Source organism: Miscanthus floridulus, chromosome 7 (assembly GCF_019320115.1).
Source record: "Miscanthus floridulus cultivar M001 chromosome 7, ASM1932011v1, whole genome shotgun sequence".
Taxonomy (NCBI): Eukaryota; Viridiplantae; Streptophyta; class Magnoliopsida; order Poales; family Poaceae; genus Miscanthus; species Miscanthus floridulus.
This window is the reverse complement of record NC_089586.1, coordinates 116,038,452-116,051,616: the sequence shown is the minus strand read 5'-3', so window position 1 is coordinate 116,051,616 and position 13,165 is coordinate 116,038,452. Positions and strand designations below refer to the sequence as shown.

Genomic DNA, 13,165 nt, shown 5'->3' with positions numbered 1-13,165 from the left:
TCTTACCGCATGTGCGGGTTTACTGGTGATTGGCGGCAATATCTTTATCCAAATCCGCGTGATCGGTGGCGATAAGAAATGCTTAGGGTGCAGCAATGCACGACTTTTGCAAATGATGCTCTTGCATGTGCTGAGGAATTCAGTTGAGCAACAACGCCTCCCAATAATTCTTCAACAGACGATCGACCAGTTCAACTCAGGGATCCATTCAGCGTAGAGCAACTGTTATATGTGCATTATACTCTTTTTAAGTTTTCATTCATTCCAAAATCATGCAGGAACGGATGACATAATGCAGAGAACCAGATTGGCATCCCTGATACTTGCAGAGAGGTGTATGTATAGATGGAGATGCACATGCGCCTCTTCCTAAGACGAAGCTACCCAATGGCGCTGTTCGGTAGGACTTATTGTTGCTGCGGCTAATTTGTAGGACTGATTTGTTGTGAGAAAAAAACACGGTTCTCATGGCTGAAAAGTAGGGTTGATTCTGGCTGATAAGCTCAAGCGAACAGGGCCATTAAACCAACAGCAACACACAGAGATTCGAGAAGGCGGAAGGAAACATACTGACAGTCTAACACGGTGTCAGAATGACACACTGGACCAAGGTGAATCGGAAGCCATCGGCAGCTTCTCATCCTCAAACCATACTTGTTTCGCTCAAATGAGCAGCGGAAGAAGTACAGCGCCGCCTGAAGATAAGTTTACAATTCCTTATCTCCTGATCTGACGATCACCAAACATGCTTTGCGACAGTAAATAAAAAAGAAGTGTTAACTCGCTTCAGGGAAGTACAGAGTCATGCTATTAGCTCGTCCGGCAACTCCACGAACCGTGCCTTTTTCTGAAACATCAAAATGGAACCTGAATTAGCAATGAGCGGAAAAATATACTACAAGGCAGTGTCATTTGCAGGCAGGCGTAACAACCATCAACTTCATTTAGATTACACCAAGCTCAAGATATTCAGCTATTGTAGCAAAAACATGACAAAGCAACTTCGTATTCTTTGTACAATTGTGCAATCACTGTTCATCTAAACGGTGGTTTTACAGACCGTTTAAACGCTACACTAGTACGCCGTTTCCGTTACAACGGCAGTTTAGCCTGTTTAAACAGTCGTTTTGCCTTTTTAAGTGGCTGTTTAGAATAACACTGATTGTATCCTACTTTTGTCAAAACCCACTCTAGAAGTCTATCATGTTCCTGCATCTAGCGCACTTGTGTGTTCGTTGTTCCCCGCAATGAGCGGAGAAGAGCAGTTTCGCGTCCACTTTGCTACAAAAAATAGTTTAGTGCCCCACTGAGACAGGCTACATGTTCTCTGCAACGACAAGGAAACTGCATCTAAAATGCAAAGATGCCATTTAAACCTCGTTCGTGCTAGCTCGAGCGTTCACACTAGATTAGAAGAACCAGTGCGATCGTTCTAAAGAAACGAGTAATCAATGAGCAAGGCGATCTTAAAACAAATGGGCATTCTACAATTTCAATCGTAATTTTAATATACGAACTAATCACAAGAGATCGAACGGATCCTAAATCACGTTTCTCTGTCGCAGCGTGCAAATCTTACTGTGTTCACGTCTCATGGGAACAAACAATAATGCAATGCACGTGGCGAGATGGGGCTAAATCTAGATACAGACGAATTACCTCGTTGGTGCGTGGCAGCGTGGGCCACCGCTGCGGCGTCTTGGCCGGCGCCGGCGGCGGCAGCATGAACCCTGCTCCCCACTCCGGCGTCTTGGCGAACCTTGGGCTCCGCAGTATCCCGGGCGGGCGCTCCGGGGTGACCCGGGCGCTGGCGTGCGCGCCGCAGAGCTCCATGATCTTGGCGGCGGCCTCGGCGGGGTCCTTGCTCTCCCCCATGAGCTTCTCCACCTGCGCCCTGGGGAGTCGCATCTTGAGGCGCACGGGCGTGGCGCCGCCGGAGGGGAGCGGGGAGGCGGCGCCGCCGGGGAGCGGAGAGGTGGGGGCCGACGCGGAGGCGTGGGCAGGGAGCGAGGAGAGGTCGGAGGTGGAGCGGCGCGCGAGCTTGAGCGACTCGAGCCGCTCGCGGGCCCCGACGTTGAGGTTGCCCGACCAGGCGCGGCGCATGGGCCCCGCGGGCGCGCGGCGCGGGAGCGCGACGAGGAAGTAGAGCCGGCCGCGGCGGAGCGGCGCGTCGGGGGCGAGCGGGCGCGCGCGGGCGCCCAGGAGCTTGACCTCCTCGGACTCGAGCAGCTGGAAGCCCGGGTGGTCCCGCAGCACGTCGGACGCGGCCGCGGGGGGCTTGACGCGGAAGGAGGTGCCGTCCAGCTGCATCACCTTGGCGCTCTTGCGCTTGCCCCCGATGCTGTTCCCCATTGCGGTTCGCGGCGTCGTGGACGGGGTGTGGTGGCGCCGCTGCCCTGCTGCGACTTGCGAGGCGAGAGGGTGTCCGTGCTTGTGTGCGCGGTGCGGGCCTGCGGGAGTGCGGGCCGCGGCGGCGAGGGAATTTTAAAAGGGGGAGTCAGAGGAGGAGAGGGAGGCTCGAGGAGGGAGCCGGAGGAGATGCCCTCCCGAGGCAGTGGGTGTTTCTCTTTCCTATGGGTGTGTTTTTTCAACTTTTTTTTTATCTGTCTGATTTGGCTCTCCCTGTTAACTGAATTTTTCCATGCACTTACACTATCATCTAGCTATATTTACACTCTTCTATTACTATATTTACACTAATTTCTTCAGTGTAATATATAGGACAGAGTGATGTAATTTGAGGATAACATAAGATCTCAGACAAATATAAGCCAAATTTTCAAAAAAAAAAATTACAAATTTTTTCTACGGATTCTGGATACCAGAGAAATATATGTCAAATTATTCATAAATATCGTCAAATTGTTCACAAATATACAAGTTTACAAATAGAAGAACGGAGAGAGAGCAAAGAAGAACAGACACCCGAGAGCACATCTCGTCTTTCAGCAGCAGAAAAGGGACAGAAAGCAGAGGACGGCGGTGCCCGCACCGGGGACACCCGCGCTGGGGACGCCTACCGGGGACGCTCCACCCGCGTCCGCACCGGGGCAGTGGCGGCGGTCTACCCACCGGGGACGTCCGCGTCGGGGCGACGACGGCAGCCTGGAGCGGCGGCAAAGGAGCGACAAAGGACCGCGCGCCTACCCGAGCAGAGGAGCGGCGAAGGAGTGCCGACACATGTAAGATCCAACAGCTTAGAATTCGGTTGAGGGATGGACCAAAATCACTCACTTGAGAGTTAGCAATTCTGTTTTTTTTGTTGGTCAAGACGCAGAGGTTGTTGTAGGGGTGGAACCGTGGAACGGTGCGTGATTTGGGGTGGGTGGTAAAGCACTAAAAGCTCCCATATCTGATTTCAAAAAAAAAAACTCCCATATCAGTGATGAGCTGAGATCTGAGTGTCGCCGATTAGCAGGAGCTGCCGCGCCCACGGACCAGTGACAAACCTCTGGGGCTTGCTTTCTTTGTCTTCTAACACCGACGGATGGCGCAGGCAAAGTTGGTCACGATCTCAATGATCCTAGATTCCTAGTACGATCTTACGGCTTTAAGATCCAAATTGATCAGATTGATTTTATGATTCTGTAATTTTTTATCTGAACATTTAATTTAGAAGATTTTTACAACAATGAAACAGAGAATTTTAGCTAATGTTAATCCTTTTTTTTTTGGAATATATGGACTGCACATGTATCTTCCTCCATTTCTAATGGAATGTATGCATGTGAAAATGGGAGGGTGAACGGATCACTAGTTTAGTACCACTAGCAACAAGTCCGATTAGTGTGGCTATTCATACCGTGGACTTATGGTTAGTTGGTTACCGATTAGAAGCTTGCAAGTATTTTCAAACATTGCAAGGGTTTGAGTAATCTCCTCTCCACTCGACTTAACCACAAGAATTCAGAGCAAGCCTAGCGTCACTTTTCCATTCACACAAGAATTCAACACTCCGTTGGTGGGTCATGCATGTTTCGGCTAGAGTTTTTTTTTTTTTTTTTTTGGGGGGGGGGGGGGGGGGGGGAGAAGAGATTGTATACCCACGTCCTAGCTGGTTTATGAAGGCCTGGTTAGTTTGCGATCAAAATTTGTCATGTCAAAGATTTAGCAAGCCAAAGTTAGATAAAAAAGTTGCTATGGATTTGACAAGCCAAATGTGAGAGATTGATAAGTTTTGATAGCCAACCATGCCCTTAAACCCGGCTTGATCCGCTTCTTTTTTTATTCGGAACATTGTTTTTCTCTCACAATTGCCCCGTTCGCTTGGAGGAAGCCAAAATCATGGCTTACCAAATTTTTGGTTTGACAAATTTTGAAAGCCAACCAATCAGGCTCTGAATAATTAAGAGTCCAAAGCTGATAACTGCTTGGCAGCATGAAGATTTCAGCTTATGTAGCCTCTTTCTCTCACTCAAGACTTCCCAAACAAAAATAACCAACCGCTAGCTATTTAATGCCAGCTCATTATACGGGGTTCACATGGAAGTAATTTTTAAATAACTTTCTCACCCTTATTTTCTTCCCAACAATCTCTTCTACATACGCATCACCACCACCACCGATTATCTCCCAACGATTTCTCACCTCATTTTCCGGGCGAAACAATCGACAGACTCAGCGCTAGCAAGGTTTTTTTTTCCCCACCTTCTCTCACCTCCACGTCATTCTAAAACCTGAATCAACTGCGACGTAAATAACTTTGGGGACGCCCTTATATGTTGGCACAATGATGAGTAAACATGTTGGGGACGTATCTAGCTCATTTTCTCATATTTTCAGTTTTTTTTTTCTAAAGCTAGCTCAATAGTCGCTAGTTTTATCAATTATGACGGCAGTCACTCTCACCTCTCCGGTATAGAGGCGACAACAGGTGCGTTAAGGAAAGACTAAAATCTAACTATCTTTTCATTTCACATGCATTTTCTTTCATTCAGTCTTTTATTTGGAGTGGAATCAAATCATCTACTTTTTTTTTTAATTTCGAGCCTAAATAAATTGTCCGACAGAAGAGGATTCCGTTCTAAAGTTCAAACAACCGCAGCCTGCCATAACCATTAATATAGAGACTTATCATTTGATCCACGGAAGAGCCACGCAATCTTGATTTCCTCTCACAATAAATAATTTTTTCTTCTTATAACGAATCAGTAGAAGCATCAATATAAATTAAATTTCAGCGAAAGAGCATTAAACAGGGACTACTACTGGACAAGACGTGCGTTGGTGTGAACATTCAGTTATCCCTCCATTGGCTGCTTCAGGTCGCTGGCGTTTGCACACGCCGTTTTGTCTTTTGTGTCCCTCGGAACGGGTGTGGCGTAAACACGGTCAAATTCCATAGATCTGCTCTCGCCACGCGTGACAAGACGTGCCTCAGGTCAATGGATCCTGGTAGGTAAACGGACGGTGGAGCTTTGCTTTGCATTGGAGACTGCATCCATCTCCTCCTCTCCTGTGCTGCCCTGCTCACGAAAGGGCTCTCGTGTCGGTAGCGTGGCCTAAAGCTAGCGCACGATCTTGACAACTCCGGGTATCAAATGATTCGCTTTTTTGTCAGTTTGCTCATTCGTGTGCCTATCCAATTTGCTCGGTACACTATGGTTATGTTCGCTGGGCTTATAAACCGTACTTTTTCAGCTAACGAATAATATTTTTTTCTCACAACAAATCAACTAATAGTACTTTTAGTCATGACTTATCAGCCAAACGAACAAGACATATGATGATGGCATGCGAAAGTGCCTTTTATTTTGTTTTTGTGACTCTAAATTATTGTGAGGATTACATTGATAATGTTCAGATAATCAGGCGTGATCGTCTTTTTCTCCTCCCCGGCCCATTGTTTGGTACAAGTGGTGTGTACACGTGTTTTTGGTCTCTTCTCAAGTCTGAAGACACCGTCGCATGAAAGCGAATCGCTAACTCACCAGCAGTACAGAACGTACTTATCTCCTTACATCAGAGTGCTGTATCCATTTGACTCCTCAATCCTCTCATGGTATATGGTCCACGTCTGATAGCAGTTCAATGTTTAAAACCGAGAACAGGTACCATGGCATCGATTTTAATTCATTTGTTTTTGTAAACTGCAAAAAAATGGCCCAATCAACAATCCCAAGACACGAACTACACTACAACCAACGTAAATACACCTAGGATTAGATCTGGGGGCGGCTGCCCTTTCCGCCGCGGTTTGAGCACCATCGGGCTGCTTCCTCACGGACGCCGAGGCACCCTAGCCTCCAATCCGGAAGGTGGATCCTACTTCACTGCCCGATTCGCCCGTCGATCGCGTCCCTGGGGCTGTTCGGCTGGCTGATTGCTGGCTGGCTAGCTGACTCTGTCCCTCACGAAATTACTGTTCACGTCTTGCTTCACCACTCCCGCTCACTCCGTCGCCACCCCTTTCCCTCCCGCGCGAGACGAAACGACGGAGGAAGAAAACCCCACCCCAGACTGTAAGAGGGAGAAACCAGGAGGGGCAAGGTGCATAAATCCAGGGGCCAACCTTCCTCATGCGCTTGGCCAACGGCTTGGTCCACGCTGGCCAAGGCCTTGTTTAGTTGGCGAAATTTTTTGGGAAATGGTACCGTAGCACTTTCGTTGTTATTTGACAATTAGCGTCCAATCATAGTCTAATTAGGCTTAAAAGATTCGTCTCGTGAATTTCGTCTAAACTGTGTAATTAGTTTTATTTTTTTATTTATATTTAATGCTTCATGCATGCATCAAAGATTTGATGTGACGAGGAATCTTGAAAAATGTTGTAAAATTTTGGGAACTAAACAGGCACCAAGCCACGTCTGCAAAAATTCGCTTACGAGGCAGATTGGGCCTGCAATAAACGCATAATCAAGTTTAAGGACCCATAAATGCAATTTGAGAGTCCATGGACCTATTTGGCACACTCAGACCTACGGTGCATTTAGCTCTTTTTGAAAACTGAGTTGCCATGGATCCAATTCATCGGTATCATTTTTTGAAACACAGTCTAAGCTTTTCTGCTGTTGCCAAGATATAGGATACCCTGGAATCGAAGTAACAAGACGCAGGTATAGGAGTAATAAAACATAGAACCATCATTACCGTGTTGCTTTCTCATCAGGTCGCCTTGCTAATCATGTCCATGGGAGAGCATTTTGGCCCCAACAAACTAATGCTGAAGGTAAAGATGGTGACTGCACTCAAGCTCTCCAAAACTTCAAAAGGGAGCCCCGGGAATGAAGTGCTGAAGGTATCAGGTTTATGTCAGGTTGATATCCTGAAGACAAAGAAGTCATAAGTAGATATTTGGACGGCGACCGAGGTAATTTCGCACTATGAGCTATTGAGCTTAAAAGCTCAAATCAAACCACATGAAGACATGATCAACAGAACATCTCAGATTCAGGGGCACCAACCAATTTATGGCGTGATTCGATGAGCAAGGCGTTTGGTCCTGACTGAAACAAACTAATCACCAACCCACTAAATTCACACTCAATGACAGATGATGTTACAATTCTCCCGTATGTATACATACACGTGAAAAAGTTGAAAACACACGCGCACGCACAAAATGGTGTGCAGTGGACATTGGGATTAGAGCACCTGCAGCTTACTGAGATGCTCCAGGAGTGAAGTTGCCTTGCGCTTAGCTCGGTCTGTGCCGGTCTTCGCCAGCTCAGTTAGTGGTATCTGAGCACCCAGCCTCCCTATACAGGCGAGGTTCTCAGCGTCTTTCTTGCAAAGTGCAAGTAAAATAGCAGCAGCATTCTCCTTGTTACGGGCCTGGCCTGACCGAAGCAAATCTATCAAGAAGGGTATAGCGTGAGCCTTGGATATAGCAGTTTTACACTCATGATGGCTCACAAGAACTGACAAGATTGTCAGTGCTTCGTCGATAGCTCCATTTCTGGATGAATCCTGCAGCATCCGAATAAGTGGCACCAGAATCCCTGCTCGAACAGCCCTGACCTTGTTAACTTGGTATATGCAAAGATTGAACAGTGCTGTTGCTGCATCCTTTTTACCCCTTGAGCTACCACTCTGCAACAACTCAACCAATGCTTCAATAACCCCAGGGGTGCTTCCTATCATTATCTTGTTATCGTCGATTAGTGACAAACTGAAAATAGCAGCAGCTGCATTTTCTCTTGCTTCCATGCTACCCATCCTGAGCACTTGTATGATTGGGACAATGGCACCAGCAACCACTATCAGTTCCTTGTTCTGATCATATATGGAGAGGTTCAGAAGAGCTGTAACTGCATGTTCTTGGGTTTTCAGGTCCTTCGATGACAGAAGTTTCACTAAAGCCGGTATAGCACTAGATTCTGCTAGAAGTATACGGTTATCTGTACTTTTCTTGGCCAAAGATCTTATTTCAGCTGCAGCAGATTTCCGTTCATCTAATGAACTGCTAGAGAGGTTGCGAACTAATGCTTCAATTGCTAATCTGTTGCCACCAACCTCAAGGGGAGAACCATCACTTTTAGATCTGCTAGGTGGTTCGATCCCCTTTTCCTCACACCACTGCAATATTAAACTTCTAAGCACATAGTTTGGGGTCAATGCAAGATTCTGGAGCTTCTGCTGAGTTTTTGGGCAGGTCCGGTTTCCACAGTCAATCCACCTTTGAATGAAAGCACGCTCATAGGTCTACAGAATTTGTGAGCAGCTTGTCAGCAGCTGGCAAATTATACATGACAGTTTAAAAGAGAGATTTTGTAGTGAAGGACCAATAAAAGGGTGATAATGTGAAGGCTCACCTGTCCTGTTGAAACAATTACTGGATCTCTCATCAGCTCGAGAGATATTGGGCAACGGAAATCTTCAGGAATAGCTACAGACTCAGGCTTCTTAACTTCCCCGGATGAGCTTTTTGTTTCATCACTTGATTGGCTATCAACATTGTCTGGTTTTGGAGATTCAGGAGTTTCAACATTTTGAAGTCCTTCAATTAGCTCTGATGTTATCTTCGTCATGTCAGATTTGGATAACCCGCTTATTTCAGAAACTAGCGAAACGACATTTTGGAACTCCAGGTGATCATTACTGAATTTCTCCATCTGTGACTGCTCTGGTTGTTGCTGGGGTTGTTGAGATTGTGGTGCAGCGTTGTCAATTTGAGCTAAGATATCATAAACTTTTATAAATACGGTTACATCAAAGCCTCCCTTCTTTTCCATTTCTCTTCTAAGCTGAGCTCGCACTAAGTCAACCTACAAACAAATTTAAAAAAGTTCAAAAAGGTATAATTGAAAAATAAGGATTTATCTCCACAATGAACCAACTTAACTATACCTCTTCTTGAACTTCATCTGATATCTGAAAACAGCTATGTGGCAGGTTTGCTAGAGCAGCATGCAACTGCCAGGTCACATACTTGAACTGGAGAGCAGTATTCTTGCAGATGGCATCCTTAACAAAGGGAGAGAAAAAGGGAGATCAGAACTAATGGTACTAACATTACTAAGAGATGCAAAAGTCAGAACATGGGGCATGCTTAATGCCAAAACATTAAAGGGCATACCCAGTGCAGAGAGCTCCCGCTCTGTGCGGGGTCTGGGGAAGGGTGTCAGTGGCAAGCCTTACCCTCGCCTGTGCAATGCGAGGAGACCGCGACTCGAACCCGGGACCTTCCGGTCACAGGCAGTAAGACTACCGCTTGCACCAGGCCCGCCCTTCTTAATGCCAAAACATTAATGCAACCAAATTTGAGGGCTGCAATTACTGTGGAACACAATCATAAATGCTTAGGCAAAACACAAATTTATGAAGTGACATACAGTTATGAGAAAAAAAGGCAAGTATTAGTGACACCAAGGTTGCCAATACCATGAAGTCTTAACAAACATCCAGCTCAAATAGCGTACATGTTCTTCTGTTAGACTAGGACCTATTCTCTAACATAGATCTGGTTGACTAGTAGTCTGTTAGCTACATGCTGCGCTGTTGTACATGCAATATAAACTCTAGAAATCAACCCAGAAGGTATGTTGGTTAAGACTTCATGGTATTGGCAACCTTGGTGTTTTCTCTTCTGAGCTCTATGTTTCTCATTTCTTCCTACTCCATGAAAGATGAGGAAGCAATACGAACCAGAACAGATTTCCAAATGCTAACTCCTATATATTGGGCATTAAAATGTTTCAGATTCCCTTTCAAGTCTGCAGCTTCTACATATATCATGTTTTACATTATCATGCTCCACTTCCATTTTTAGGAAATAAGGCAGAAAGGACCTCAGGTCACTTTTATATAACATGTTGATTAGATCCACATGCCCCATATGACAAATGAAATTGTGTTACTAAAGTGAAGTGGACAATTCTAGAGGCGACACACACAAAAAGATGCCGAGCATTTGCCAGCTCTAAATCTTTTAGGATTGAACTCAGTAGGACTGTTTACAAACCCAGATTAAGTAGCAGACTGATGAAAAATATGCTAGAGGAGCTTATTTGAAATTCCACAAGTGAGAAGCAAGATGGTTGAGCCTGAAAATGTTCCTTCTAGAAACTTTAAAACCAAAAAACAACTTGCAATCACAACAAATCTAATCCAAATTGTAGTAAGTTTAGAAAGCAGTTTAGTTATATCTGGGCAAATTTAGACTCAGTGATGTGCTATACAGAACCTATGACTTCATCTACTCCACAGCACAAGCAGCCATACAACTACCTCGATGTAAGTTCAAGAAGCAAAAACTTTATCTTGAACGAGCAAAAGCAGGCAACTTGACAAGTAACAAATTGCAATATCATTTAGTTATGCTGCATAAGAACCTTTTTTTTTTCTCGAACACGCAGGAGAGCTGTGTATCATTGTATTAATAGAAGAAAAGAGAGTCATACATAGACCCGAACCCCCCCCCCCCCCCCAACACACACACCACTTGATGGACACTGGATCACCGGTTAAGAAAGACAAAAAGACGACCCTACAGCAGTCCATTAGACTGTTCCTCCAGCAGAGAGCAGAGAAATTCCCTTGGCTCCTGCCAGGCTCCACCAATGAGCCTCTTCCCTAGCCAGAGCCAGAGCCATGTTAACATTTGGGGTTGCACCATTAAAAACACAATCATTTCTATGCCGCCAGATGCTCCAGGCTCCCAAAATGACTAGAGAATTCAGACCCAACCTATAATCTCCACTAGCAGCACTGTCGACTTTTCTCCACCAATCATCAAAGGACTGGTCAGTAGGTTGAGGAGCAAGTGTTGCAAAACCAAAGCGCGACAGGAGGGAGAACCAAAAGTCTCTTGAAAATACACAGCCCACAAGAAGATGTTGAATGTCCTCCTCCTCTTGATCACACAGAAGGCACTGATCTGGATGAGGGAGCCCCCTCTTTGCCAATCTGTCCACTGTCCAGCATCTATAAGAACCATTAACATGTCCTTTGAAGCTAACCATTAATACATTTGAGTAAGTTATATATGATGGATGAAAACAACATCATTGCTAAGACAATGAATACCTAGGAGGGATCATAGTTGTTAAAATAGCGATTCTATGGTGCGATTTTACAATCTTAGTTTATTAGGTTGATTCTATGGTTCTATTAAATAGAATCTATGGTTTTACGATTTTAGTAGTTAACATTGGAGTTAACACAAGTAGTTGACATAGAACCTACGATTTGTGCTAACATTGGAGTTCCGACTTCCGAGCCGATTTAGGATCATGATTTCAACAACCTTGGGAAGGATGCATGATTGTTATACTGAAATAAAATAGGAAGTCTACGATGTGCTTCTTTTCTGAAAGGAGCATAACTTCAATAATCAGAGTTTCTGAAAGGAGCATAACTTCAATAATCAGAGAAACAAAAACACGACAATTAGCCTTTTTAGATGAGCGCTGTAACAAGCAGACCAGGTAAGATGAAACAAGTTGAGTTCCAATTTTTGCCCCTTGAAAATGCTAGATATCGCCCACTGACACCGATTTATATTATTCGCAATTCTTAGATACAAGTTAATGGGGCCTTTGTAGCGATTAGTCAGCTTAAAGTGGGATTCTATTGAAGGGGCAACAGTCAAATTAGACGCGAACACCACGAGTTTGACGGAATCCCACAAACATTAGCGCAGCAGGTACAGAACAACGGTCAGGTAGACTAGTTGCTGGTAATCCATAGCAGAAACCAAACGGGAGAAGAGAGTAGCAAGCAGACGAACAGAACTATTTCGAAGACGCGCGCGAGGTGTTCGACAAAATCCCGCGAAGGGGAACGCACCAACGAGTGAACAATGCAGCTTGAACGGAAGGCTCCATGTAACCATACGAGTCCATCCCAGCATCTCCTCACCTGATCTGACGCCCCCGCCGCGGCTGGCGCCGGCGCCGGCCTTCGTCCGAGCGCGACGAACCTCCTGGCAGCTTCGAGCGCCCTGACGAGCTCGCGCACCCACGCCGCAGACGCGGCCGCATTGCCCTCCCCGGCGTCGGCGACCTCGGCTACGAGGTGCGACAGCAGGGACACCTTCCGCGCGAGGCGGAGGCAGTCCGTGCGCATCGGCTCGGCGGCGGCGGCCAGGTCGGCGGCGCCCACTGCCGCGATCTCCCGCACGATCTCCGCCGCCGCCTCCGCCGTCGCCATTGCGACGAGACTCCCCCTCTTGGCTGCCTGAGCTCTCCGCCTCTCCCAGAGGGGCGACAGCTCACCACACCGCGTGGAGGGGGAGGGGAGGAAGTGAACGACGAGGTGGTGATGGTGGGGAGGAAGGGGCCATGCCCAATGACAATGTCAACGTCGCGCGATGCAGTGTAGTGCGGGGGAGCTCAGGGCGGGGTCCCGGATTAAAGAAAAGGCAAGTGCCGTGCCGGCCGCTGCTCGATGGGCTCCAGCTCTCCAGCCTCCGGCGCGGCTTGGGGGATGGAACGGATGGAGGAAGGGCGAGGCTGTGGACTGTGGAGTTGTGGTGGTGGTGGGGGTCGTGCCCAGCTGAGCTGGGCGTGGGGTGTCCGCGACTGCAGTTCGCGTGCGGAGTGATTCCCGGGCGCGACACAGCGGAGCGGAGCGGACCGGGCCACCGGGGTGATGGGGACTAGAAAAATAGCAGCGAGATTGGTGTCCACCTGGCTGTGCCTGGACTGGTGGACAGGCGCTTGGATTTCATTTCATCTCAAGCCAGGGTGAACCGGCGATCCGGATCCGGTGTGGCGCTGTGCCG

General features: G+C 46.9%; 2 protein-coding genes across 2 annotated transcripts; both read right to left on the bottom strand.

The window, feature by feature from the left end:
* Positions 1-612: 612 nt before the first annotated feature.
* On the bottom strand, positions 613-2,528 carry LOC136464382 (uncharacterized protein At1g66480-like). The gene is made up of 2 exons (XM_066463337.1): positions 1,660-2,528; positions 613-847 (listed from the first exon to the last, which is right to left on the bottom strand). The coding sequence occupies exons 1-2, from the start codon at positions 2,350-2,352 to the stop codon at positions 803-805; spliced, it is 738 nt and encodes a 245-aa protein (XP_066319434.1). The 5' UTR covers positions 2,353-2,528; the 3' UTR covers positions 613-802.
* Positions 2,529-7,362: 4,834 nt separating this feature from the next.
* Positions 7,363-12,988, bottom strand: LOC136467673 (U-box domain-containing protein 11-like). Its single transcript, XM_066466437.1, has 4 exons — positions 12,301-12,988; positions 9,289-9,405; positions 8,754-9,206; positions 7,363-8,643 (listed from the first exon to the last, which is right to left on the bottom strand). Exons 1-4 carry the CDS (start codon positions 12,589-12,591, stop codon positions 7,585-7,587), a joined length of 1,920 nt encoding a protein of 639 aa, XP_066322534.1. The 5' UTR covers positions 12,592-12,988; the 3' UTR covers positions 7,363-7,584.
* Between the last annotated feature and the right edge of the window lie 177 nt (positions 12,989-13,165).